The sequence below is a fragment of the Ursus arctos genome, unplaced genomic scaffold (assembly GCF_023065955.2).
Source record: "Ursus arctos isolate Adak ecotype North America unplaced genomic scaffold, UrsArc2.0 scaffold_3, whole genome shotgun sequence".
Classification (NCBI taxonomy): Eukaryota; Metazoa; Chordata; class Mammalia; order Carnivora; family Ursidae; genus Ursus; species Ursus arctos.
This window is the reverse complement of record NW_026622985.1, coordinates 65,507,159-65,533,890: the sequence shown is the minus strand read 5'-3', so window position 1 is coordinate 65,533,890 and position 26,732 is coordinate 65,507,159. Positions and strand designations below refer to the sequence as shown.

The 26,732-nt window shown below is 35.3% G+C and overlaps 2 protein-coding genes across 8 annotated transcripts in view; one reads left to right on the top strand and one right to left on the bottom strand.

The window, feature by feature from the left end:
- Positions 1 to 26,732, top strand: part of IMMP2L (inner mitochondrial membrane peptidase subunit 2) — an 821,223-nt gene that overhangs the window by 377,888 nt on the left and 416,603 nt on the right. The gene's annotated exons all lie outside the window — the stretch shown is intronic.
- Positions 1,736 to 26,732, bottom strand: part of LRRN3 (leucine rich repeat neuronal 3) — a 41,064-nt gene continuing 16,067 nt past the window's right edge. The window contains exon 2 of the mRNA XM_026509480.3: positions 1,736 to 9,503. Coding sequence (XP_026365265.1) covers positions 7,018 to 9,144 — 2,127 coding nt within the window. The 5' untranslated portion in view covers positions 9,145 to 9,503 and the 3' untranslated portion in view covers positions 1,736 to 7,017. The remainder of the gene's footprint in view (positions 9,504 to 26,732) is intronic.

Here is a 26,732-nt window from a genome sequence, read left to right as displayed (position 1 = left end):
GACCATCTTGTACTTTTCTGATGGGATTGAAAAACAAGAGCTTTTACACATTGGAAGTGTGAAATGGATGCATGGAAATAATCACAGAAAAGTCTTTTAAAAGTCCCTAGAAGTGCTTTTCATCTAGTGAGTACTTAGTTAATATACTTATTTTAAAATTTTTATTTGTAAGAGTATGTGCAGGTTTTTTTTTTTGTTGTTGTTGTTGTTGATAAACGAGTGCTCACTTTTTGGTCTTTAGCAAGTAATAACTGTAAGCTGACAAATTCTGGTACTTTATCTCCAATTCCTCGTGCAAACTGGTCAGGATATTATAAAGAAACATGTTGATGGAGATAGCTAGAAAATAATAGGCACAATTAATAAATCTGGCATATTGTTGATGGATTGTTCCCTCCCCCAAAATATTACCTTTTAGTTATTTTTGTGGATTATGCATGCTTAAAAAAGTACCTGATTGTTATTATTTCTCATGATGTTGTATCTTTTGGTTTTTTGCTCTGTTATTATTATTATTGTTCTCTTGGGGCAGAAAACTACTTAACTTCTATGAGACTGATCTATAAAATGGGAATGTGAATACTGTACTCCTGGCAATTTCATGAAAATTGAATTAATTAAAAATATATGTTTATACATATATATGTATATATTATATATACACACAGATACACATTCATATATATATATATATATACACACATATAGTAGAGAGAGAGACAAGAGAGGGAGTAGGCACATTCATTAGTATACCTGACATACTAAGATGGTAAGTGTTCATTTTTCCCACACCCCTTCTTTAGATCTGGAGTGGATTTCTTAAGACCATAGCAAATTGTTAGTTGGGCACATGCTCAGGATTCAGTAAATGTTTCTCTTCTTACTAATTTTTATATTGCTGCTCGAGTATATATTAATGCATATTTATTCAAATATAATAATATGGTCATAATGTATTTATTAATTGCTATGCATTTTATGTGCCAGGAAAATAACTAAGCATCATATTGTCACTTCAGACCTGAGCCTGGACTGAGACACACATAGTCCATTGGACAGAAACCCTCATTACCCTAACCCTCATACAGTTGTTTTTGATGTAGTTCCTCTTTTCAGTGCTATCTGTTAATTCTTATATATTTTTATAGATAAAGATTTTGTTAGCAGAAAGAAATGAATGCTTTCTTTCCTTCTATATTTATCTCTTTTCTGTATCATATCCATCATTTGAAGGATTTTTATTTTTAAGCTCAATGGTTTGAAGTGGGTAGTTAAAATCACATAATTTTATAAATTAATGCATTGTGTTTGTAAATGTCTTTTAAACTTTGATAAAATAAATAACTTAATATGAAAATCATATACTGGAATATTGGTTTATTGATTAACTGACTGGTAAACAGGGAAGGGGATCCTAAAAGTCTTAAAGTTCTTTTGGAGACATGTTTTCGTATTCTTTGTTGAGTATGTGACTTGTGTCTGCAACTATTATTAAAAGAATGTTTACCAGAGGTGTCTGACTTTGATCTGAATTCTAATAATAAATTTCATCTTTATGAAGTATTCTTTTGAGGAACTCCTTTGGTGTGTTTGACCATATTGCTTTAATATTGGCAACTCTCCTGGTTTAAGAACTATTTCTCTTTACCAGCCCTGAATCTGGTACCACAAATGACAGGGAGGTGTTTTTTTTTGGTTGTTGTTTGTTCTTTTAATACTTTTATGCTCTCAGTGCTAGGATTAGGATGGTCAATTTATGTCCCAGGCTTACTCTATTATTTGTCTGGTGGCTAGTAAACATTATAAATAGATATTGCAATTGGATTTTGAATCAATAACTTGAGACACTGAACCATATGTTTTAATGAGAAACTGGATTTTCCTTACATTGGTCACATAATACTATTAGTTTTTTGTTGATATATTAGAGTCAGAAAAGACAAATATAAGCACACAAAGTACCATGAGGTCTTCAAATTCCATTATAGTTCATTTTCCTGAGAGTCTTGCCAAGGTCAACCATAACTCTCTGTGCTATGCTTTGTTACTTTGGGCCACTCTACAATAATTTTGAAATCATATATGATATTTGCTATGAATTTATTACTTATTTGAATATCTCAGTTCGCTCTTAAGAGAAAGTTGTATTAATACATCTCCAATGTATTTAACCCCTTAGTTTGTATTGACTATATGGCTTATTTCAAACAGAGCTGTAGGAGCCCTCTGATGTGTATGTAAAGTGAACCAGAATAAATTCAAATCTCTGTGGGCTTGTCTATTTTTACTAGGAATAAAAAGGAATTATGTTCTATTTCATATGATCTTCTTACCCGAGCATACTGGATGCTTACTAGTCAATTCAAGTGCAGCTCTGTGATGTCATTAATAAAATGTTCAAGCCAGATTTTGGAAATTATCTATATTTCACTGCAATATTCTTTTTAAAATATTTATCTTTTAATTATTTTTATTAGGATTAGATATATGTATTATGACTTTCGGAGTGAACTCCGATTTTGTCATTTTATTCCTGTGTATAAATAGTGTTTTTATTTTTCCCTTGCTTCAGAGGTGTAAGAAAAATCAAAGTAGTGGTCACCCTTAATAACAGATAGAGTCCTCACTTCACAAATGAACACACAAAAGCAGCCACTATTGTGTTGAAACCCCAATTAGTTTCTTTTTCCTGAGCTCCATGGTGCTGATTATAACATTTTGATTCTAGGCATGGTTCTTTCATTCCACTACAATATTGCTATGATCCCAAGCAATGACCTAGTTAGCAATGCTTTAGTCAGGGCAAAATGATATAGAGTATCGGTTATAGAACTAAGGGTGAGAATATTACCATCTGAGAAGGTGGTAGAAGAGAAGATCATTGTAGTTTATGACCATTTGGGATGTTCAATATAGTAAGCATACCTGGCAAGTATACACTTAAAAAAAAACCTTTTACTTGTTTGTTATAATTTTTTATGAGGAGGAGGAGGGAGAGAGGGAGAGAGAGAGAGGGAGGGAGGGATGAAGGAAGAGATTGAGATTGGATCAGAGAAAATGTAGCCACAATTTAATCACTGTTCATAATACCCTATCTCCTAGACTGCCAACACTGGGATGGAGCTGAAGATGTTGTTTAATAGTGACATATGCAATAAGAATTTTTTTTTCCTGATTCTTGCAATAGCTGTGTGGATATATCATTGGAATTCTCCCTTTCTTTAGCAAACACATATTTTTAAACTTTTAGTTGTTTTTATTATTGGCTTTTTTTGTTACTTACATATCATTTCTGATTTTTCACATAAGAGGCTAATCTATGAAATTTTAAGGTTTTCCTTCATAGTAAGTTGACATGCCTCTTGATTTAACCAGTTTAAGGATAGTATTAGGCTGGTATTAGTGTGTGTGTGTGTGTGTGTGTGTGTGTGTGTGTTAAGATCAATAATAAATTTGAATTAAGTTCTTAAGTCAACATACAATAAGTAAAACCTTTTTAGAGCAAGAAAAAAATTGTGATTTTTTGAGTATTATTCTTCTATGAGTATGGATTGAGGCTGAGAAGAATCTTCTAAATAACATAGTTAACACGTACTTGTGAAAGCAGTGATACATAACCAGCATGTAATCCAGTAGAATATAAGCCCCTCAATGGTGGAAAATTTGTCCTGTTCACTTCTGTTTTTCCAGCAAGTAACAGCCATGCAGTGAATATTTATTGAAAGTAAAAAAAGAAAATATAGTTAAATAAATAGGCCAAGGAATTATAATTTTAAACTTATGCTTGCTGATATGTAATTTTGCTTAAAAACTTTTTGTCTAATTAGAATAAAATTTTAAGAATGGAAACAAGTATTGAAAGATAGATACATGTACCATAAATGGATTTCATTTCTTTCTAGGCAAAATAGCACATGACTGGCAACATATTGTTGATTGGCTTTGCTGACAATGACACATTTTGCTTCACATTGTTTTTATACATTATTTGTATTCACTAGACATGCTTATTTTCAGAAAATTTGAATTTTATTATATAGTATAAATTAGAAAATATATAATTCTTTAAAATAATTTTTGTGAAAAAATGTTTTTCTCCGTACAAAGTGAGAAGATCTGTTGACATTCACAGTGGTAGAAACTTCAGAGTTTTATTTTTTATAGGTGAAGTTTGCCATTGCATCTATATTATATCACCAAATTGTAAGTTATATGCTTTGAGTACTTGGACTAGTGCTTAATTTTATGTGGGGCTTAGAAGGTAACGTAGAGAGTGTGAAATGCATTCTTGTTATTGAAGCAAATGTCTTTTTGCTCTCACTGGCAATTTAGATTAAATTTTAATCAAGTAAATAGGATCATGATTTGCATTGAGCATCTGTATTTATTCGGCTGTAACAAAAATACTTCATTTCAGTGTTCACTGTTAGGTGACTATTCAGAGTGCTTATTTGCTACAATTTTTCTAAGAAAAATGTAGCTTGAAATGCATTTTAAACTCTATGCTATGTTTGTTATAGTTCTTCAGGCAGATAGGTTTAAAAGAAACATACAAGATACCTGAGCAAATTCTTGCTGACCTATGCAATACCTGCCTCCTAATAGGTCATATTTCAGCTCCTATATTTTTGACAAATAGCCTGGGTCTAAGAAGCTCTGTCCATGGTGCTGAAACATCTCTTGATGTGTGAGCATGTCTTACTGATGAATTCTAATGTCAGGCTCTGTGAGATAGTGATTCATCAGGTTGTAAAATTTGTGTTTGGGAAACACATTGAATTAGCAAGTTTCATATTTTGGTTGTGTTAAAATTAACACAGTTTGTCCTTTTGTTTTAAAGAGTTCATAATAATTACCTTCCACGTTGTCAAAAACAGCAGGATTTAATTAGAAAATGTCAAGGCTACCATAAAGCAAACGTCTATATTAACAAGTAAATTGATATGACTACAGTGCTGGAAATGTGTACAGGCCAGTGACATGTTGATAACATGCAGCAAGCTATTGTAAGAAAAGTTAAACACTTGATTATGAACAGGCACAGCAGCAATTAACATGGAAGCCTTACAGCTTTGTAGAGATAAGTGATTTGCCTATAGAAAGTATAGCCTATTATCTTAGATTTTTTTTTTTATTGTTTCAGGATATTTTTTTGGTACACAAATACATTTATTTGCAGGACTCTAGTTTTTTGTTTGGAAATATGACTTAATACCCTAGAAGATTTTGGTTATTTTCTCCACGTGAAACCTTTATACTTCCTATTTTAGATTCTTTAAATAATTAGTAATGTTTTTGGTATTTTAATGATTCTCATTTTTTAAGCTGTGTCTTTTAGGTGTCTTAAATATTGTCACAGAGAACTACACTTAGTCTTTTTCTTCTATTTTATTTTTTTAAAGATTTGTTTATTTGAGAGAAAGAGCGGGAGAGACAGAGAGTGAGAGGGAGAGAGGGAAAGGGAGGGAGAATGTGTGTGTGGCAGGGAAGCGCAGAGGGAGAGAGAAACTTAAGCAGACTCTGCACAGGGTTCAGAGCCAATGCAGGGCTTGATCTCATGGCCCTGAGATCATGACTTGAGCCGAAACCAAGAGTTGGATGCTCAATCTATTGTGCCACCCAGTTGCCCCTCTTTTACTCTAAATTAGTTTTAGAAACTTTTTTCTTGTATTACCAAAACTTTCCTCTCAAATTTTTATTAAACTCTGGAATTATCTGATTTACGTCATTTTTATATGGGGGTGAACCAAATAAAAGGGAGAATTTTATAAAACTGAACCCGATAAAACTTATTCTACTAATAATCCAATATTTTTAAAGTAAAATTTTAAAATCCTCATCTTGGAAAACCCTAGTCTTCTAAAATTCTAAAATTCATTGTTATCCTGGGGAAAAGAACCATTCAATCTGATCAGAACAGACTTCAAGTCAGCACCAACTAGGTTAGTGGCTATGTAGGTATGTAAACCTCCTTCTTTTGGGTTCATGTGAAACATGTTTGGTTGTTAGATTTGTAAAACAGAAAATTATTAGATTATTTGCTTATTACTGCAGTGAAGCACATTTAGTGTTCAGAATCACAGAGATTGGAAAATTAGACCTAAATCATAAATCCTACCAAAAATTGGCAGTATTTTCTGCAAAGCACACAGCTTACATTTGAGTTGCTACTAATTATTAAAATAAAACTTTCAGTTCCTTAGATATTGCATTTATATTATGTGAACTTACCAATTAAATCTTACTCTAAAACCTGCTTGTTAAGAAAATATTTAAGTGAATACATGGTGTCCTTGAGGATTTGTTTTTGTCAGCAAAGGGTGAAATAGAGTGTTGTTATTGCCTTTCAATACTGATACAGTGCTCTAAATTCATTTTTGTGCATTATAAAAATGTAATTACAGAACCCAATAAAAGTGCCTCAGCATTCCAAATTTCATTTTAGAAAAACACTTTTAAAAAATGTCATTTAAATGATACCTGGTCAGATGACATTTCCCAGAAATTATTCTTTATTTAGAAACAAAAACAAGACAAAAGCAATTGATTTTAATCCAAAATGTATTTTTTCTTATAAAAGAGGCCGACATACTCACTGTGTCTACTCTACAGAATTTGTCCATTTTATTACACCACGTGTCAATTCAAGTTACCTAGTCACTGCAAAAACTCGTGGCTAATATGTGTAATACAACACAGGAGGAGGTATTGCTCAGTTCAACTACTCTTATATACTTAAAAAAAATACAGAAATGTTTTTGTCCACTTTAACTGTAGTCCAGACATAAAAGTTACATGAAAGTTCTAGAAAATGGAATTATTTTATTTGGTTGCCACAGTACCCTTTGAAGCCAGTTAATTAAAATGCTGAACTTGTACATATTTCCCTTGGTCAGGAGCAGCATTGGTGAAGCTTAAACTTCTTTCTAGAAAGCAATATTTCTCTGCTTTTTTTTTTTTTCCAAGCACAGCTGCAGTCTTAAGCTTTTCTTTGAAGTAGGTTTAGTTAGTTTGTTTTTAGGACATATTTGTTGGCACACCTATAACAGTTGCTTTCACTTCCAATGCTGTACTTTTTTCTTTGCCCGTTTCCCAGAGGTTGATTAGAGGAGGATAAAGCTCGCTGAATGTGAAGGTTGGTTTCTGTAAGTAATTCCTCATGTAGCCATGTCCAGCATCACAGTTCATTTCTTGAGAGAGGCAACTGAAAAGACATACCACACCAATAATCCCCAGAAAGCCTCCAAGGCAGGCCATAAAGGTTGTGGTGTTACTCTTTTCATACTCTTTTCGATCAGGGTCCAAAGCTTTTGTGGTGACATTTACACATTGTTTCCTGGTTTTTTGATAGATGGTGGGGATATCAATACAAATTTTGTACTCAGTTGATGGGTTCAGATGAGTAAGATTATATACCTTGACATCAGATGGTATTCGAGCACTTTGGGCAGCATGGGAATTTTCAGTCTTGACAAAAGCTGTCCACTTAACACTGGATTTGAGAATTTTAGAACTTGCTTTCCAAGACACCAGAACTGAATTGGCCTGAACATCTTTTATTTTAATATTTAAGGATTCGTTGTTATCCTGGGGAAAAGAACCATCCACTTTGATCATAACAGACTTCAAGTCAGCACCAACCAGGTTAGTTGCTATACAAGTATATAGACCCCCTTCTGTTGGGGTTATGTCGTTTATATCTAGTGTGCCTTCAGAATGGACGTAGAACTTGTCTTTCAGAGTATTAGGTAAGAGTTTTTGACCAGAAGGTGTTATCCAGTAGATTTCAGGCTGTGGCTCTGCAGTAGCTCTACAATGCAAGGAAACATAGCTCCCAGCTTCTAAATCCAGATTAGAAGGGAAGCTCTCAGGAGCTATAAGAGGGAGACAGATTTCCATCATTTCCCTGAAATGCACCTGCCGAACATTTTGTCCTTGGAATTCAGGGGGGTCCACGCAAAATAGTGAGTCTGGCTCCATAAATCGAATGTTGGTTTTGTTCATATTAATCCAACGGATGACACAATCACACCTGATTGGATTGCTGTGTATGCTGATCTCCTTGAGGTTTGGCAAAGACTCAATTGTTCCATGGTACAGGGCACTAAGGGCATTGCTGTTGAGCATGAGTGATTCCAGCTTGGGTAGTCTGAAAAATGCATTTGGGTGAATGTAAGACAACCGTGGGTTGTTTGTAGCTTCTATTTTTCTCAAATCTGGCAGGTTATCCACAGCAAGACTGTCGATGGAAATCAGCTCAGGCATATTATTTATTCCCAACTCTTTTAAGTGTAGCATATTGCTGAAATCACCTCTCCGTATTCTATTAATGGGATTTTTATTTAGATCCAAGAATTTGAGGTTTATAGCTTTTTGGAGAGCAACATGGGGCACTTTAATAAGCCTGTTGTCATAAAAAGAGATGCTTTCTAAGTTTTCAAGTCCAACCAAGGCATTATCTGGTATTTCCGTGAGGTTTATACCAGCTATAACCAGGCTGCGGAGATTGATAAGCGGCTTAAAGTTCATGTCTTTGATTCTGATGATTGGATTTTCCCCAATCATCAGAATCTCCAGATTGGGAAGAGCGTCAAACCACTTACTGTTGATCATCTGCAATCTATTTGAATTGAGATGAAGTCGGAGAAGATTATGTAGGCCAATAAAGGCTCCGGGTGAAATTGTAGAAAGCAAGTTGTGATTAATATAGAGTTCTTGTAAGTTGCTCAGTCCAGACAGACATTTTTCAGGCAGCTCAGTTAGTTTGTTTTCCTCTAAATACACAGAAAGAAGCTGAGGCATCTTTTTTACATTAATATTGGTGACTGAAGATAAATTGTTTTGAGATAAGTCCAGGCCGGTGAGGTTTACTGGAAAGTCTATGGAGTATTCAATTTTTGCAATATTGTTAGTCTGTAGGAGCAGAATCTGTGTGTCAGCAGGCAATCTGGCTGGGAAATTTAAAAGACCTAAATCATTACAGTCCACTGTAGATGCTTCCATATAAATGGATCTGGGTGTAAACCAAGGCCTGATTTCACATGTACATAATTGTGGGCAATCCGCTTTTTTATCTACAGCTTGTACTAGTGTAGTGATAGCTAGGCCAAGTAGCACATGAATTCGGAGTGGCATGTCCTTCATCTTAGCTTTCTTCTTCAGAAATTTAATGGGCCCTTAAGGATTCCACAGTCACTGCTAGGAAGTTCAGTAAGAGTTGATTGATAAGGAAAATAGTTGCATTTGTCAAATGATGAATGCCATAAAACTGCAAGGTTTTTCTTCATGGAAATAAGTGCAGGTGCCACAATTGTCTTGTCCAGAAATGTCACGCATATTGGAACAAAGATCACTATCTCCTTTATGATAGAATACTGATACACTTTTTGAAGATGGGTTATGTATAGATGGTCCCAGGAAATTGAGCAATTCATTTATTTAGGAGTGTAATATTCAAATCCCATGCTTGTTCAGTACTTGCAGGAATAACAGCATGGTGCTGACTACAATAAAATGGAACAGAAAAGAAAAAAGAGAAGAAGAATTAGTCCAAAAGAAAAAAAAATACCATCAGTAAATATCCATTAAGTAACTATCATTATCTTACATATAATATTGTTCCGAGTTTATAATTAATTCAATACATTTTGATGACTCTGTTCTTGTGACTTTCCTTGGCCAGCACATTGGACAGGCTGAGACATGTAATCTTTAGAAGGCTGGTGTTATATTAAGCATAATGAATATGCTTCCAGAATTTTTCTGTTATTTCCAATCTTTACTTGTTTGTACGTGGTCATTTTGTTTATTATATTTGTCATTCTCTTTGACAATTAGTTATAGTGAAAAAGAGGAAAAACCTTTCAATGATGATGGCTTGCTTTTTTCTCTTAGAGAAGAAAAATTAGATGCTTGTAAGTAAATAATACTGTTCAGTTACAGTCAAATCATTTAGCCTGTGGTTCCTCAGGTTCCCAGGAGACAACATTTAGAAACAAATTCATGTTCATGAAATGAACTAGAAGTAGTGTAGAAGTATTTAGCTGGATTTCCCATTTTCACTCATGTTTCTTTCCATAGTCTCCTTTGTATAAAGTGACTTGAATTTTCCAGTATTTGGAAGAGATTGTCTCTTCCATAGATGTGCCTGTATATTGTCATTCTTTAATGAAATTCAGATTAATGTTTGACTGTTTTATTTTTCCCTGACAATAACTTACATTCCATTAGTCACTAACGGTGAAAAAGTAACTTTATTACATCAGTAAAACAGGCACTTAAGTATTCCGTCTTTTAAATGGATACTGATGTCTTTATCACATAAAAATAAGCAATCCAAAATCAAGTTGCAGTTTCGATATGTGTTGTATTTTAAAATACCACACTACTTTTAGATGTATACTCCATCAGTTGGACTGCTAGTGAGCTCTTCCTGCAAATGTCCAGGGAAGCTGGAGCAGGCCTGGACTTTTCATTCTGGGACTTTTTGCCTACAAGCAATAGTGATCTGCTGAATGATCATTTTGTAAATACTGTTGACTTGTTCTAAGATAGGATGGGTGTTTCAAGGACAGGGACAAATATATTTGGAGAAATAGTCTCTACAGAGAAAGAGAAACATTTTTTTAAGAAAAAAATTGTTTTTCAAAATCATAAATTTACAGCTCAAAGTCACACTTAATTTTCCTCATATCCTTTAAGAGATGTGATTTTTTTTTAAGGTTTTATTTTGAAATAATCTCCACACTCAACATGGGGCTCAAACTCATAAACCCAAGATCAAGAGTCACATGTTCTACTGACTTAGCCAGCCAGGTGCCCTGGGACTTGATTTTATCTAAAATCTGGATCATGAAGTTCAGATAACTACTAATCATCTTGAATTAAAAGTGTCTTTGCTTTTCTTTTTTCATTACTTCATCTGTTTGCAGATCTAAAATTCCACTTTTAATTAAAATGTTTTAATTTTTAATTGATGTATAGTTGACATACAATATTATATTCACTTTGGGCATACAGCATAGCGATTCAACAATTATACACATAACAAAATGCTCACCACCATAAGTGTAGTTACCATCTGTTGCCATACTCGGTTATTACAATATTACTGACTACATTCCTTATGCTGAACTTTTCATCTCTGTGCCATATTTATTTTATAACTGGAGGTTTGTACCTCTTAATCCCTTTCACTTATTTCACCCATCTCCCCACTCTCTTCCCCTCTGGCAACCACCGGTGTATTCCCTGTACCTATGAGTCTATTTGTGTTTTTTTATTGTTCATTTGTTCTGCTTTTTAGATTCCACATATAAGTGAAATCATATGGTATCTGTCTTTCTCTGTGTGACTTACTTCACTTAGCGTAGTATCTTCGAGGTCTATCCATGTTGTTTGCAAATGGCAAGACTCCATTATTTTTTTTTTTTTTATGGCTGAGTCCTTTTCATCGTTGTTTTGTTTTAAACTAGACCTTCTGGCTATTATTCCTAATCTCTTTTAAGCAGACTCTGAATCCCTTGAGGAGAGAATCTAATACAGCTCCTTCTTCACTGAGGATTCCTGATAAATCCTTGGTCCATAGGACCCTCCACAGTCCTCAGTCTCTCTTCTCTTTCTGTATGTTTCTCCTCATCTTCTGCCATTCTGCATGCAGCCTCCCCTCGGTCGGCAGAGCTCTGGGTACCTCATCTTCTCTCTGCCTGGAATTCCTGTTTCTTTGTTGTAAGTTAACTCTTACTGTTTTGTCAAACCTCAGTTCAAGCATCACCTCTCCATGAAGCCTTCTGTATAAGCCCTCCCCTCCAGCTGTTCCTGACTGCCCTCCACAGTGATCCCATGGCCCTAGCACACACCTCTGTCAAAATATTTACTTGATTCTCTGCCTCACCAGGTATTCATCTCCTTGAGATCCTGAGGCCTGCCTGCCTTTCCATTCCCAGCTCCTGGGCATGGTAATTAGAATGTAGTAGATACTCCACAGATGTTTTGAATGAAAGGATAAATGAATTATATTAATAAATGTATATATTCATCTTCTCTACATATAATTTAAGCAATTCAATCTGTTTAATTTACTAATTTCAATATTCAGCTGCTTTAACTTGCATGAATCTATTATACAGAATGCATGTTGCCTATATTACTAAAATCCAAAGACTGAATTTGAGTATAATCCAAAGGAACATTAGACTTTAAAGAAAAGTCAATCTAATATTATGTCTGCAGTTTATTCCGTAATTTATTCAGTCAACATTTAATGAGTACCTTCTGTGTTCCAGCTACTGAGTTAATAGCTAGAGGATAAAAAAATGACTGGACATGTTCTCTTCCCTCCTTAAGTTTTCAGTCAGAAGGGGGAAGCACAAGTCAACAGATGGTTACAATTCACTGTACAGCTGATATGGGAGCACATAGGAAGGATACCTGAATACAACTAAAATAGAAATCTACTTCCTCTTTCTTCCAAAAATGAAGAAACAGCCTAAGGTACAAAGTACAAAAGATATTTCTGCATGTTCCCATAAATCAGTCATTTGAGAACTAAGAAAGCATAACCTCTGCCAGTTAATCAGTTAAATTGTCTTTCTCCAGTTGAGCAGAGAGGACTATGTCCTTACGTTAACTAAAGGATTAGAAATACTTAAGATGGAACCTTCTTTGGGGGACATTAACCTAATAATGCCACTTTTTAATTGGAAATTATTCTTTTCTTTTCTCAAATTTATATCTTTGTTTAATTAGAAACTCTTTTCTGACCTCATTTCATTATTTATATTACCATATGCCAGAAACAACCATATTTGAACTAGATTTATTCTGGAAGCTTTTGAAAATAAGGAGAGTTGTGATAGTGAGCAAGTTCAAATTTTCTTTCTCCAGATCTGTAGGAAGAAATTGTCAGTATGAGAAGCACAATGGAGGATGTGGAAATTTTGCCTTCCTTCATTGTAAAATTGATTTTTTTTCTCATGTCTTTGGAAATGATTATGATGCTTTCACTAATGGGCTCTTTGGCGTAGACTGTTCGCAGGATAGTAAGGCAGTAATAGTATCTTATATCTTAGTGCTTTATGGTTTTTAAAGCCTTTTCTTATTCATTGTTTATTTTATGTTAATAATAACCTTCTGTAACTTTAATTCATTTTTTTTTTAAATATAAGGGTGTTTGAGACTCATCAGCCAGAGATCACACAGCTAATAAATGAGGGGTGACAATAGAACCGAGGTTTTGTCTTTAGGCTTAGCATCTCTTTCTAATAATCCACACTGCATACACATGTAGTGATGAGATGAAACAGTTTTAACAAAAGGCTATTGTAGTGACTTTATTTCTCAGCAGAGCTGTCATTACTTTGGTCTTCAGCCTTTCAAGTTTGAAAAATTAACTTTATCAATCTACTGATAGTGGCTAGTGCGTGGTTCACACTAACTGAACTCATGAGGGACAAAATCAAAATGCCAGTATGTTACAATGAGAAATATGACTGTCAGGAGAATACAAACCCCCAAATCTGCTGGTCAATTTTGTTGCTTCATTATAAAAAAAAAATGTAGTTGGAAATACAAATTATGGATCTACAATTTGCTTGTGAACATGGAATCAGAAGCAGGTAAGTCAGGTTGGAGTTCCTAATTACCATAGTCATCAGAAATGATAATTTAACATAACTGCTTTAGTAAAAGACTGTATTATCACAGGAACCGGACCTCGATTCTCATGGCCCTAGGCTTAATCTTAGCCCTCAACCCTGTGCTGGGAGACTTTTGCTGGATTCATTCTTGGTCACCTCTCATCTATGTGTTAATCATTTCTTTATATTTTTTCCCTTTACTGAATATAAAATTGTCAGACATTAGATTATTACTAGACATTAGATTATCAGATTATCCTCTTATCAGATATGAGATTATTCGATTATTACACCTTCCCTAGATTATGAGTTTATTAGGGGCTGTGTTCAACTTACTTTCGATTTGATTATGTTAGCACATTTGATCGGTTGTTTAGTACCTAGCCCAGTACTTCCAGTGTAAGGGTCATTAATCAAATATGTGCAAAACAATAACTCATAAATGTGTCTTTCTATAATTTGTATTAGATGATGGCATATGGAATAGTGATGAAAATGTCTTTTTTTCCTTCCTAAGTAACTACCAATAAGCAAGACAGCCAGAACAGAATAAAGAGAAACAGATACACCCCCAGATTCTTACAGATTTCTTTTCCTATTGTCTGATGGTTAAAAAGTAGAAATATCACAATTGTACTACAAAGCATCCACTAGCAAAACAGAAAATGGTTCACTTTATAGGCAGCAATTTAAAAACATAGCTGTTCTTTAAAGCCACATTTTAGCTTTACTAAGCTGAGAAAACGGTTTCTGCTATTGGCCATTTTGAGATTTGAGCTAAATAATTATAATGGTGGTATTGATTTTAGAGAGATTTTCACTTGTTTTTTATATGCATCTGTATAAAAATTTTTTAAAATATTAAGGTAATTATATCTCTTAAAAATAAATTGACCAATTTAATCCCATTTTCATTTTTTGAGAATTTTAATGCCATAGACCCTCTCACTTATATCCTACCTCTCCCCATCTTTCCCTCTCCCACTTTCCTTTTTGAATGCATTGAAAAAAAATAAACTTTTAAAAAAATATTTCCAAGCTTAGAAAACTTGCATCTCATAATTATTGGTATACTTCCATAATTTCCCATACTCCATCAATATGCTGGGAAATTTTTTCTTCTAAAATAAGAGTGGGAAAATTGCACTTCAGAAAAATCAGTATTTCAGTTTGAGTTTTAAAGGTTTAGGAGGGGGCACCTGGGTGGCTCTGCTGTTAAGTGTCTGCCTTCGGCTCAGGTCATGATCCCAGGGTCCTGGGATCGATCCCTGCATCAAGCCCCACATCAGGCTCCCTGCTCAGCGGGAAGCCTGCTTCTCCCTCTCACACTCCCCTTGCTTGTGTTCCCTCTCTCGCTGTCTCTGTCTGTCAAATAAATAAATAATAAATAAATAAAATCTTTAGTTAAAAAAAAAAAAGGGTTTTAGGACCTTTGCTTGTTCTGGAGCCTAGCATAGGGACTGGAACATAAGTCTTCAATAAATATTATATTATGGATGGGTGGATGTAAAGTAGATAACATGTAGGCAAAGTAGCTTACTTTTTTTCCTTAAAATATGGTAAATAATTGAGGCACCTGGGTGGCTCAGTTGATAAAGTGTCTGCCTTCGGCTCCGGTAATGATCCTGGGGTCCTGGAATTGAGCCCTGCATCAGTCTCTCTGCTCAGGGGGAAGTCTGCTTCTCCCTCTCCTTCTGCTCCTCCCCACTGCTCATGCTCTCTCTCAAATAAATAAAAAATCTTAAAAAAATATAGTAAATAAGCCATACAAACTATTGTTACTGACAGTGTATATTGTTACTAACATTGTATACATTGTCATTAACTGATTCCTCTTTTTTAGGGTGAACATTCATGTGTATGGTCCTATTCTTAGCAGCTAAGAACCCAACTCATAATTAACAATTTTCTTTTCGGTTTTTTTTTTTATGTAAAGCTATTTTGGAAGGTCATTTTTGTACCTTCTTTTAGTTTTAAAAGCACCTGAACCTTTATTATATATTAAAGCAAAATAAATTATAATTGAATATTATAAAAGTTCAGAAGATAATGACACGTCACCAGGAATGAAAACTGACATCTCAGGGAAATGTATTATATAAAGGCTCTTTTAAATGACTTGAATGAATGAGTCCTACAAGTTCAACGTCAGCCCTCATTAGAGCTTATCATTTATCTACTCTTTCATTTATTCTTCCATTCGTCTTTCCCTAAATATTTGCTGAGGGCCTACTGCATCTATCACTGTGCTTTCATTTGTAATCTCATAAGATTTGTAAAAACTTTAAAGATTATTTTTCATCGACAGAATATAATATGACAGTTAAGGCTTTTGTGTGTGTGGGGGATGGTGGTGGTACAGAAGACCTTTTAAAAAAAGTTTTAAAAGCATTTTAGGATGTGGAATTTTCATTCAACATAGTCCTTTGTGCTTTTTGAATTTTTTTTTTTCACAGTATCTTTCATTTTTCTTATTGGATCCCCCAGGTAGATTTTGCCTGATGTAGAGTCAAAGTCCTAAAACATTTTATGTTTCAAATTATACATACAGTAAAAAAAAAAAAATCTATCTATCTATATATATATATATGTATACACACACACACACACACACACACAAATATATATACACACATATATATATATATAAAAGTGGCCAGCAGGGGCGCCTGGGTGGCACAGCGGTTAAGCGCCTGCCTTCGGCTCAGGGCGTGATCCCGGTGTTATGGGATCGAGCCCCACATCAGGCTCCTCCGCTATGAGCCTGCTTGTTCCTCTCCCACTCCCCCTGCTTGTGTTCCCTCTCTCGCTGGCTGTCTCTATCTCTGTCGAATAAATAAATAAAATCTTAAAAAAAAAAAAAAAAAAAAAAAAGTGGCCAGCAGCATGAAACTTGACAGTTTAGGGTATTGAGAGAAAGAAATTTTAGGACTTCCCAAATCTTACAATATTTTTAATAACCTGTGGATACTCATTATAACTTGAGATTGCTTGAATCTAAAAATAGAAATTGTTTCTAGACATAATTATATGTGGAAACTTATAGGGCAAAAGCTTCCTTTTCCTAGGTCAAAAGTTCTTTATTCCTTAGCTTCATCTGTTTTTCATCACATAAGAAACATTATTGAACAACCACGTTTTGGCAGGCACTGTCGTAGGTGCTGGAGAGTTAGCAATAAATCAGATGCAATGTCTACTCACCAGGTTCGCAGTTATCGAAGGTGTGGCTGGCAAAGGATGCCATGCAACAGATTTGACACAATAAAAGTATATGCACTTCTCTGCGGACATAGCAAGGAGAGGATGCTTAGCTCTGGCCATCCCACAGAATCAGTCTGAATGTTCTGTGTTTTGTCATGATGCTGATTTAAAAAATCAACTGAGGTATACTGGGGGAAGACGGGGGGAGAAGATTTAAAATCCACTATCTTTCAGATGAATTTTTACAATGCTAAGCTTAAGAACAAAGTGTGCCTTCTTCCCTGTACCTCATTATGTGTATTATAAAGACTACAGAGTCTGAAGAAGAGAAACATTTGGATATTTAAGTTCAAAAATTGGTGAAGATAGGAAGTTGCCATGGCTACATTAAAGCCCAGTTTTTCCTTTTCTTCTATTGCAAATTGCTAGCTAAGTTCATTTGTGTAAGGAACTTAAATTCTATTTTCCCATTATCTGACTTTATATTCCTTTGTTGTAAGACTCAATCTTTCTTCAATTCTAATTGAAGGTTCCATATCTCAAAGATGTTGTTGAATTATACTAAATGCATTCCTATAAAAGGGTATTCATTTTTCCTTGAGAAATATTTATTTTCTGGTTTTTCAAAACTAATTAATTGTTTGAATTTGTAGGTCAACTTCCAGGAAGTAGATAATGTTAACTAGAATAGTTTAAGGAATGTTATCTTATAGTATTTATCTGTTAATAAAAAATCGATATAGAGAAAGAAAATTTGCTTTATGATATGAAACATGGGTCAGGTTTACTGGATGATTTTATAATTGTGGATAGGACATCTTACTTTCCTGTACCTCAAGTTATGGATCATTAAAGTTTAGACGTTGGTTATATGATAGTTAAGGTTCCTTCCCATCCTAAAAGGTGTATACTTCTCTGTGAACATGAAAGGTTTTAAAAAAGATGTCTAAAAATAGTTGTGGGTAAACTGAGTTACTCAGCTTAAACCTTTGTATTTAACTGATTGCAAGTTTACATTCAGTACTCTAGGCCTATGTCATTAACGCATTAGGGTCAGTGAACTTTAGTTATGAGGTTTGTAAACTCTGTCAGATTAATTACCTGGAGTTATTCCTATTTCATTTCATGTTTATATCTACACAGTAGTAAATGAAGAAGAGAGTTGCTTTAGTCATCAAATTAAGGCACACTACCCACTGGGTAAGTAAATTGCCTGGATTAGGTCCCTTGATTGAAAAATGAGTTGTCAGTAACTATTAATATTGACATATATACAGTATAACCATTATGATTATTTGCTAAACTGAAAGCTAGGGATTTTTTAAAAAATATCATTTATTTGAGAGTGAGAAAGAGAGAGAGAGAGAGACAGCGCAAGCACAAACTGGGGGAGGGGAAGTGGGAGAGGGAGAAGCAGACCCCCACTGATCAGAGAGCCCCATGAGGGGCTCGATGTGGAGCAGGATCCCCCGACCCCAGTCATGACCTGAGCCAGAGGCAGATGCGACTGAGCGACTGAGCCACCCAGGCACCCGGAAAGATAGGAATTTTTGAAACTATTGAAGTTTCAGCCACTTGGATATATTTGGTATCATATAAAATCAGCATATTTTTGGTGTAGTAAATTCTTAGGTAGAAATGGGTATGGAGAGCCGTTGGTTCTCAACCTCATTTTGATTGTGAAACCCTTTGTTCTCATAAGGTCTTACTTGTATTTACATTAATTCAACATAGGTAAGATCTATTCTGGTTAGCACAGAAGGTAGGGTGGTGTTGGAGAGTGTGGGAAGGCAGACATCTGGAAAGATCTAGATGGTACCCAGGTTGGCTTTCCTGCCCATGGCATCTGATCCTGAAAGGGCTCCAAAGACCTCACTTTCTGAACCATCCATCCTCTCTTAGAAATAAAGTAGCAGAGGCTCTCAGAGGTGAAATGACTCATGCAAAGGTGGCTTAGTCTAAAGGACTATTGAAAATTTGGAGAGACTTCAGGCATTCGTTCTAGTGTAAATTCCCCCACCATCATCTCAGTCTATAGGCCTGCCACAGTTAGGTCTATTTCCCTGGGCTCTGACCAAATCCAAATTGGCTTCTCTTCTTGCAAGGTGGGAAGAATCCCCGAGTGTGGTGGGATAACACTCAGCCTTCATGGTCAATATTAGCTGCATAGGGACAGAGCAGGGAAAAAGGAAATGCTCAGGAAGAGGGTGCGTATAGTAGTTGCAGTTAATAATGAATACATCAGTGCCACACATGTGCCACTAATCTCACACCTTACATGCATTCTCACAGGTAATCCTCAGGTCCACTCTTTTTGTAGACGCTATTATTATCCTTACTTTATGTATAAGGCCAAAAAGGTTAAATGACTTGCCAGTTCCCTCTCCCTCAGATGTACATTCAAATCCCTTCATTTTTCCTCTGAAACCCAGTCTTAACCTTTAACCTTGTTAAATTAATTAAACAAGAAGGCAGTTAGACTGAAGTGGCCCTTAGGCCAGGGGCCCATGTAAGCAAACCAACATCTAAGCCTGTCAATGCCTCAAGGTTACAAAATTGAAACCAACCAGGAACAGCCAAGTCGGCTTTAAACTAGAGTCAATCAACAATTCTCTGTTTTTGCTCCCACACTTTCTCTATAAAAGTCTCTCTCCGAGTGCCTGTCAGTGGAGACACTTTCAGTAATATTCTTCAGTTTATATTTTAATACTAGCAAACTCTACTTTCTCTCAAATGTTTATTAACATAGCACCCATCATCTTACCATCTTTTCAGAAAGGTGTTTTCTCCCACTAGGTGGGTACACTGGCTTTTGTTATTTGTTTCTCCTCTGATTTAAAAAAAAAAAAGTTTTATGCAAATGAAAATTTGAAGGTAGCAGACTGTCGTAGAAGGGGAGCAGGAAAAAGAAAACCTGTTTTCTGGGTCTAGTTTTGCTGTGCCAGTCAGATAAACCATATTGTTGTCTTAGTTCCTTGCAAAATTTGGGGTTTGAATGAAATTTTCACTATTGTTTCCAAATTGATTATTAACGTTCCGTGAAATCCCATAGAGATCCCCTATACAGTTGCCATTATACAGAAGACTGTTAATCTGAGCAAAATTAGTTTTGTTATTGTACAGAATTTATGTACTGAAATGTAATGAATACCCGCACAGTTAATGGATACTATCCTTGAGACTGATTTCCTTAGATTCTGGCATTTTCAGATTCTCCCATCTGATGTTTTGAGATTCTCAAACTGGCTTAGATTCTCTCCTGTCCTTATGATAGGAGTAGCTATAGGTACAAAGAAAAAAAGAAGAGGGTAGATTTGATATTATTTTATGTCCCTGTCATGTTCAAGACCTTATATTTGAACACAGAGAACATTCCTGCAGATCTTAAGTCGTGTACTATTTCCATCCCTTATGAAATTAAGCTCGGGATGAATTTCTCTTAGAGAAACCAAGAGTAACTTAAATAGCACAAATTCTTTTTTTCTCCCAATCTTAAAATATGCTGTTAGGCAGATTTTGAGGGAGTCTTGGACTTTTTATCTTTTTTTTCTTCTGTTTTCAGATTTGAGGCTTGTGCTGTGTGGGGAGATCCATAGGAATAAAGTGAAACAGGGTCAGGATAGTTTTCTTTAAAAAAATAATTCCAAATGTGGCACCCCCAAAGCATGAGATTTGTGGAAGCTAGTTATAGCCTAGCGACAACCGAGAAGGATAATTTTCAGTGCAGAAATTCCTCCTTTACCATTTTCTTTCAGAAAGTGGGGAATGAAATCTGAGTGTCAGAAGTGTTGCATATTGCTGTAGTGATTCCTGTATACTCACAAATTACCAGCTTGTCGTGATACTGTCATTTCTCATTATGAAAAGAATTCTGATTTGTATTTATTTTTAATTATAGTTTTTGCTCAACCGAGCACTTCATTAATAGCATTATATGTGAAGTTGATTTTTGTACATGATTAGCAAAACAAATGATATTTCTAAGCCAGAACTCATCTCTTTATGCTCGTAGTCTATGAGAATCACTTCATATATTGAGGAACTCTATAGTAAAGCATAACAGTACTTCATTCAATATTGTGTGAGAGCCAGTGGATTTTGGTTGCCTGATTTGCTTTTTTAACTTCTTTTTTTATTATTCCCTTGTTATTTAGCATTTGTTTAGCCCGGAGTGTAGGCGTCTTTGGGGAAAAGCACTCACTTATGCATTATCCTTAACATTCACTCATCTTAGACTGTAGTATAATCATCTTGTTTTCCAATTTGGGAAACAGAGTAATGGAAATTTTACTTCAGGTTATAATTGAACTATATAGATCTCTATTTGGGTGATTGACAGTATTTTGGCAGCGGCATACTGAAAGCATGCAGACCCAAGAATAGAGAGGAGACCTTGTGACCTGTGATGACTTCATTTCTAAAGTAAGATGCCCCTTAAGTGCTATAATTACATAATTTTTGTAATACCCTTAAATAAATAAGCTCAAAGCTCTTCCAGTACTTTGCCTGGTGCAAACATAATCTTACTGACAGATAAATTTACATAGAGATTTCATGATCTTTTCAGGTTTTCATCATGTTTGTTTGCATTTCGCACATGTGTCTAACTATGGCATACACATAGGGTGTGAATTTTACTGGGATCAGAAGTAGTCTATGAAAGGATTCTTAGGACATTTACAAATTCATAGAGAATTTGGAGATTTTTTTTATTTGTATCTCAGAAACAACTTATATGGGAAAATAATTATTCTCTTGGCAAAATGTGTGTGTGCACATACATGTCTATATGAAGATCCCTTTAGTTCTGTCCAGAAAATCTTCAGTGTGATTGACTAAACTCTTGTACTAAAGTTTCCCATTTTGTTCCAGTTTTTATTTCTATCGGTAGGTATTTAGGGTCATTGATTTCACTAGGCATGAATTTGTATTTAAAAATATCACATGAGTGAAGAGGAAAACTCTTCCTACATAAGCTTTCCTTTTTTCCTTGATACTTTTGATTTCAAAAAGCTCATTCTTATTGGTAGGTTCCAGTTTATTTGGGAAGCCAGTGCAGTGGGATGATTTGTATATGATGCCTCCTTTTATCTTCAGAGACATTTCCAGCTACACTTGGATTTAGTTTCGCTAGCAATCCCCTGATTGAATGACAACAAATACTCACAGTACTGCCTTATAGTACAATGGCTTGGAAAATACATGTCTCATGGAGACATCAATTATCCTACATTTCAGATGAAAGCGTTTGGGGTAATTATGCAGATAATTCAAGCAATTTTTAAATCATTTCCTTCTTCATTAGAAGATAGCCAAATACCCTAACCTAAGTCTTTGAGGTCTCCATTCTTTGAGTCACCTGAAGACTGTCCATCTCCCTGGTGTGGTTAAAAGAAAATAAATAAGCAGTGATTCCAGCTTGAGTTGATTCTACCTTGTGTTTCTGACCTTACAAGTATTGCTCTCCCTAGGTCTTACATGGGAGAGCACATCATGGGTATATATGTGTCCCCCCACCTCTCCAAAAAAACAAGAAAAATAGTTTCTTCTATATTGTTGCCGCAAATAAATGCTTTTATACCAATCTCAGAAAGGATGGCTTTTAAAGCAGAGATATGTTGCAAAAGGATGGTAGCAAAAGGTCTTCATCATATCTGTGCTCCTTGATTAGTTCAGTTTGAAAGAACAGAAAGTCATTGGTCTGTAAAGAAGATGAGAAAGCCTCTGGACAAAAATCCCAAGATGTACTACAGGTAGAAAATGAAGAATATTTAGCTGCAATCTGATTAAAGAAAACTCAAAATTACATTCCACAGAAGAATGTTCCTCTGACAAAAACTCAGGGCAGAGAGTCTCTGGGCAGTTTAGTTTCTGCTTTGCCTATGATAAAATATTGTTTTTTTCTTTGCTACTAAACATAACAGCATAAATATCAGTGTGTTTTATACTTTTACTAAGGATTGTGAAAATAAATTTTGAAAGGAATTGAAATAAAATGAGCTCCCGTGATTGAAAAATTTGTTCAAATGCAGTGAACAAGAGAATAAACCATAGTGCCACATTTCAAGTGTGTCATGGGTCAGCGTGAGGCTGCTATGAATTCAGTGATAGATTATGCTTTTCTGTTACTGTAACTTAGAGCTGATACTACCGACACGGTCTGTATCATTAGTTCCTTATAATGAGCTTGGCATTGTCTATTTTCATTTGAAAAGTGCCAGATTTCCTTCATGCTGTATGATTACCCCCTAACACTCCTGACAAACTGCTTCAAACAACAGGGCCATATTTGCGTCCAGAGCTGTAAGATTTTAAAACAGAATGACAACAAAAACTCCAGTGAAAGCTTGACAAAAATCTTGTTGGATTATGGTTTTGAGTTTTGAAAGTAATCATCTAAGCCAGGTAAGAGGTAGTTTACGTGTCTTTGTGCATGTGCGCGCATCTTTCAGTGAGAGGAAACTCATTATTGGACCAGTCCTGGACTCTTTCCCTAACACGTGTGTTGACAAATGATGAATGGGAGATGACCTGGTGGTACTTTGGAGAAGCCTGAAGGGGCGGACAGAGTTAGTTCTTGACATGCAGTAGGTCAGCGAAGCTTTATGATATGTTTCATGTGTGGAAATAAAAGGTCGTATATGCAAGTTAAAGCTTTGAGTTCCCTTCTTCCTGTCACCTACCTTATAGCCAATTAACTTTACAGGAATATCACAGCAGCTCTTTACGTGGGGTTCATTATGTAGGACCGCCTCATGTAAGACAACCTTGTGAGATTTGGTTCCCCTGCGAGACTCCCTTGAATTCATTAGAAATTATTATTGACACAGGGGATCAAATTAATTCACATTATACCTGCTCATAGTGGGCTTTATAAGTTTCCAGTGATATTTGACCATATCCTCTTTAAGGATTAGGCTACATCTGGGTAATGAATATTTGAGGGAATATGAGATCCCTAAAAACAGTGACATAAAAAAAAGAAATATGTATTGCGGGGTTTAGGTAGTGAATAGAAAGGACTAAAGTTAAATGAGGAAGTAAAAAAGGCAAAATGGCTGTTTCTTTGAAATGGAAAGTAGTACAATTGGTGGTTCCTACCAAATTTTAATTTTGTATTAATGGGCAGTACAGGGCCTTGCTATAAGATGACTTCTTTTGCAACAGCTCCCTCAGGAACAGCTTAAGCAATATGCCAACTTTAAGCTTCTTTTTTTTGGGGGGGGGGGGGGCGTTGCATAGGGCTAGAGGACCAGTCATGGAAAAAGAGTTCTAGATCTTAATGAGGACAGAGGGTGCTTTCAAAATAATGTAGATTTGCACCTACTTTATACTTAAAAGCCTGGAATTCATCTCATGTATAGATTAGATGAAAACTAGGTGGAAAACCACCTGTCTGGAAGAATTTCTTAGTGATAAACTCTATAGATAATTTAAGAATATGTTTCAAAACTATCATTTTAGGCTAAGTAAAGCAAACGGTTTTACAGTATGTTATAGTAGCTTCACAGGATAGGATATAATACATTTTTATTTTTGATTACTGGATTTCAGTTATGAGAAGACATTTTCCCTTCACGCTATTACATGATTCAAAATCTAGACTCCTTTAAATTTGATCTGGGACATTCACCTAGATTTACTATTCTCCTGTGTCCAACCAAAATTACTTTGTGAAATAAAGTTAATTTACCTTTAATTTCTGTTGTAGGAATATTTCATATTGCTCAATGAAAAATTAGTCAACATTGATTTATATTATGGGAACCTTTCTCTGAAGCTGAAGAGTTGTGGGTACTTTATACTTAAATATTATATTCATATTTTACATATTTTCTTCAAGTACAACCATGTAATAAAGTTTAAATCAAACCACTGTGGATTGGAGTTCATGATATAAACTGCAAATAGAATGAGATTTTTTTTCTGATTTCTGTTCATTGTAACTCATGTTTCTGGTTAGTAAGATATAGGATATCTTTGTGATTATTCCTGGTGTTATATAGATTTTCTTGGAAGGTATAGTTTTGTTTTAGTGAATGAAAACTGTCCTTAATTTAGGAGAATTAAACCATGTCAGGATAATGAAGAATATGGAGTTGAAAAATTTTAGTTTGAGATTTTCTTTAATGACTAATTCCCATTAATTGTCTGGAGAAACATAGATTAGAGAAAAAACATAATTTTCTCAAATGTAGATTTAATTCCAATATCCATAGGCAGTTAGGGTCATCGATGATTTATTTATCCTTGCATTATTTCACTACAGTACTGATCCTAAAAATTCCTTAAGGTCCTTGTCATTTCCATTAGTTTCCTATTTCTGTCGTATAACAATATCAGCAAACAACAAAAACAACAAAAGTAATAGCAGTCATAATGTGCTACCTGGCAAAAATTTAGTTCTGTTTTCATATATGTCCTTATTTGATTCCCACACTAATCCTGTTGGCATGTGCTGCTGTACCCTCTTTACAAGTGATACCTGATTATACACCGCCTTACCAAAAGTACTGCTTCGAGTCACCATCCCCGTTTCATTTTCCTTTCCTACCAGAAATGATTTATTTACTTTTGGTTTATTGCCTGCCTCGCACCACACCAAACCAATTTTCTAGACAACTTTTCTCAACACTGACAGACTTTTTGGTTTGCTGTGGGTGGAGGCCAGACCTTGGTGGTTGCCAGCTGATAGTGAACAAGTGGAAAGTAGTCATTATCTCAACAGCCTCAAGTTTGTGTCTTTAATGAAGCCCAGTTGGAATCAAGAATCTGTGCTGGAGAAAGATCCTTACAGAAGACACTGCTCCCCTATATATGTTAGGGTGTAAGAAAACACCCTTGATGTAATAAAATTCATATAGACTCTGTTAAAGACAAAAGTTCGTCCAAACCAAAACAATAGCTGCCGTCAGTCAAACCTGGGCAAATATTGTTGGCACTAAGTTTCAGCGGAAGCACCCAGAATTCATGAAGCACACAAAATGAGTAAAATTTACTTGAAAATGTAAGCTCTGTATTACTAGATTCTATGATATTATCAGCGGAGTCAGATGTATATAGGAGGACCCAGAGCTTTGAAATGGACAGCTGAGCGATGGCAAAGAAATCTTTGGGGGTTCATTATGATCCAACGATACTGCTCACTAGATCTGAAAGAACAAACCTATGGTCTTGACATTTAACATGAGCATGGAAAACGTTTATTGAATCTCCTATTTGAGATGAGAACCTCAGGAGCACTACAATTAAAGCATGTGGATTAAAACAATTCCTTTCAGACACAGTGAGATAGAAAATGCTTCCTGTGAACCTTTTTATTCGTTGCTTTGTGTTCGGTCACCTCTAAGAAACTTGAACATGCTTATTTTAGTTTTTTAATGCAGAGAAATGGGTTTAGTGTAAGTGTACAAAGAACAACAAAGACGTTTTGTGTGTGACAAAGGGCCCCGAGGGCTGAAACTGCCCCTATTCCCCTGTGACTGATCAGTTGAGTGTAAACTATTTATAACCGAATGTTGTCAGAAGTTTCTCCCGGATGGAGGACTGCGACGGGAGGCGGTTTGATAGGCCCCCATAATTCAAGTATCAGACTTTAAATACAAACTCCCCTTATTCTGAGCCTGAGAAGAAAGGAAGGAAGAGATGGAGGGAGGGTAGGGAAGAATAGAGAAAGGGGGAAGGAAAACGGGAGGGAGAGCAGGAGGGAGGGGATCTCTGAATCTCCACCAGCCTCTCTTTCACTTTCGAAGGAGAGAAACTCTAAGTATTGTCTATTCATGAGCATCTGCAAATCACATTGCGGCTTAACTGTCTCTTCCCTGATTTAATAGAAACGTTGATTGTTTTCTAGGATTTACATTCAGAGTAATTGTTTTTGCATTTTAATATAGT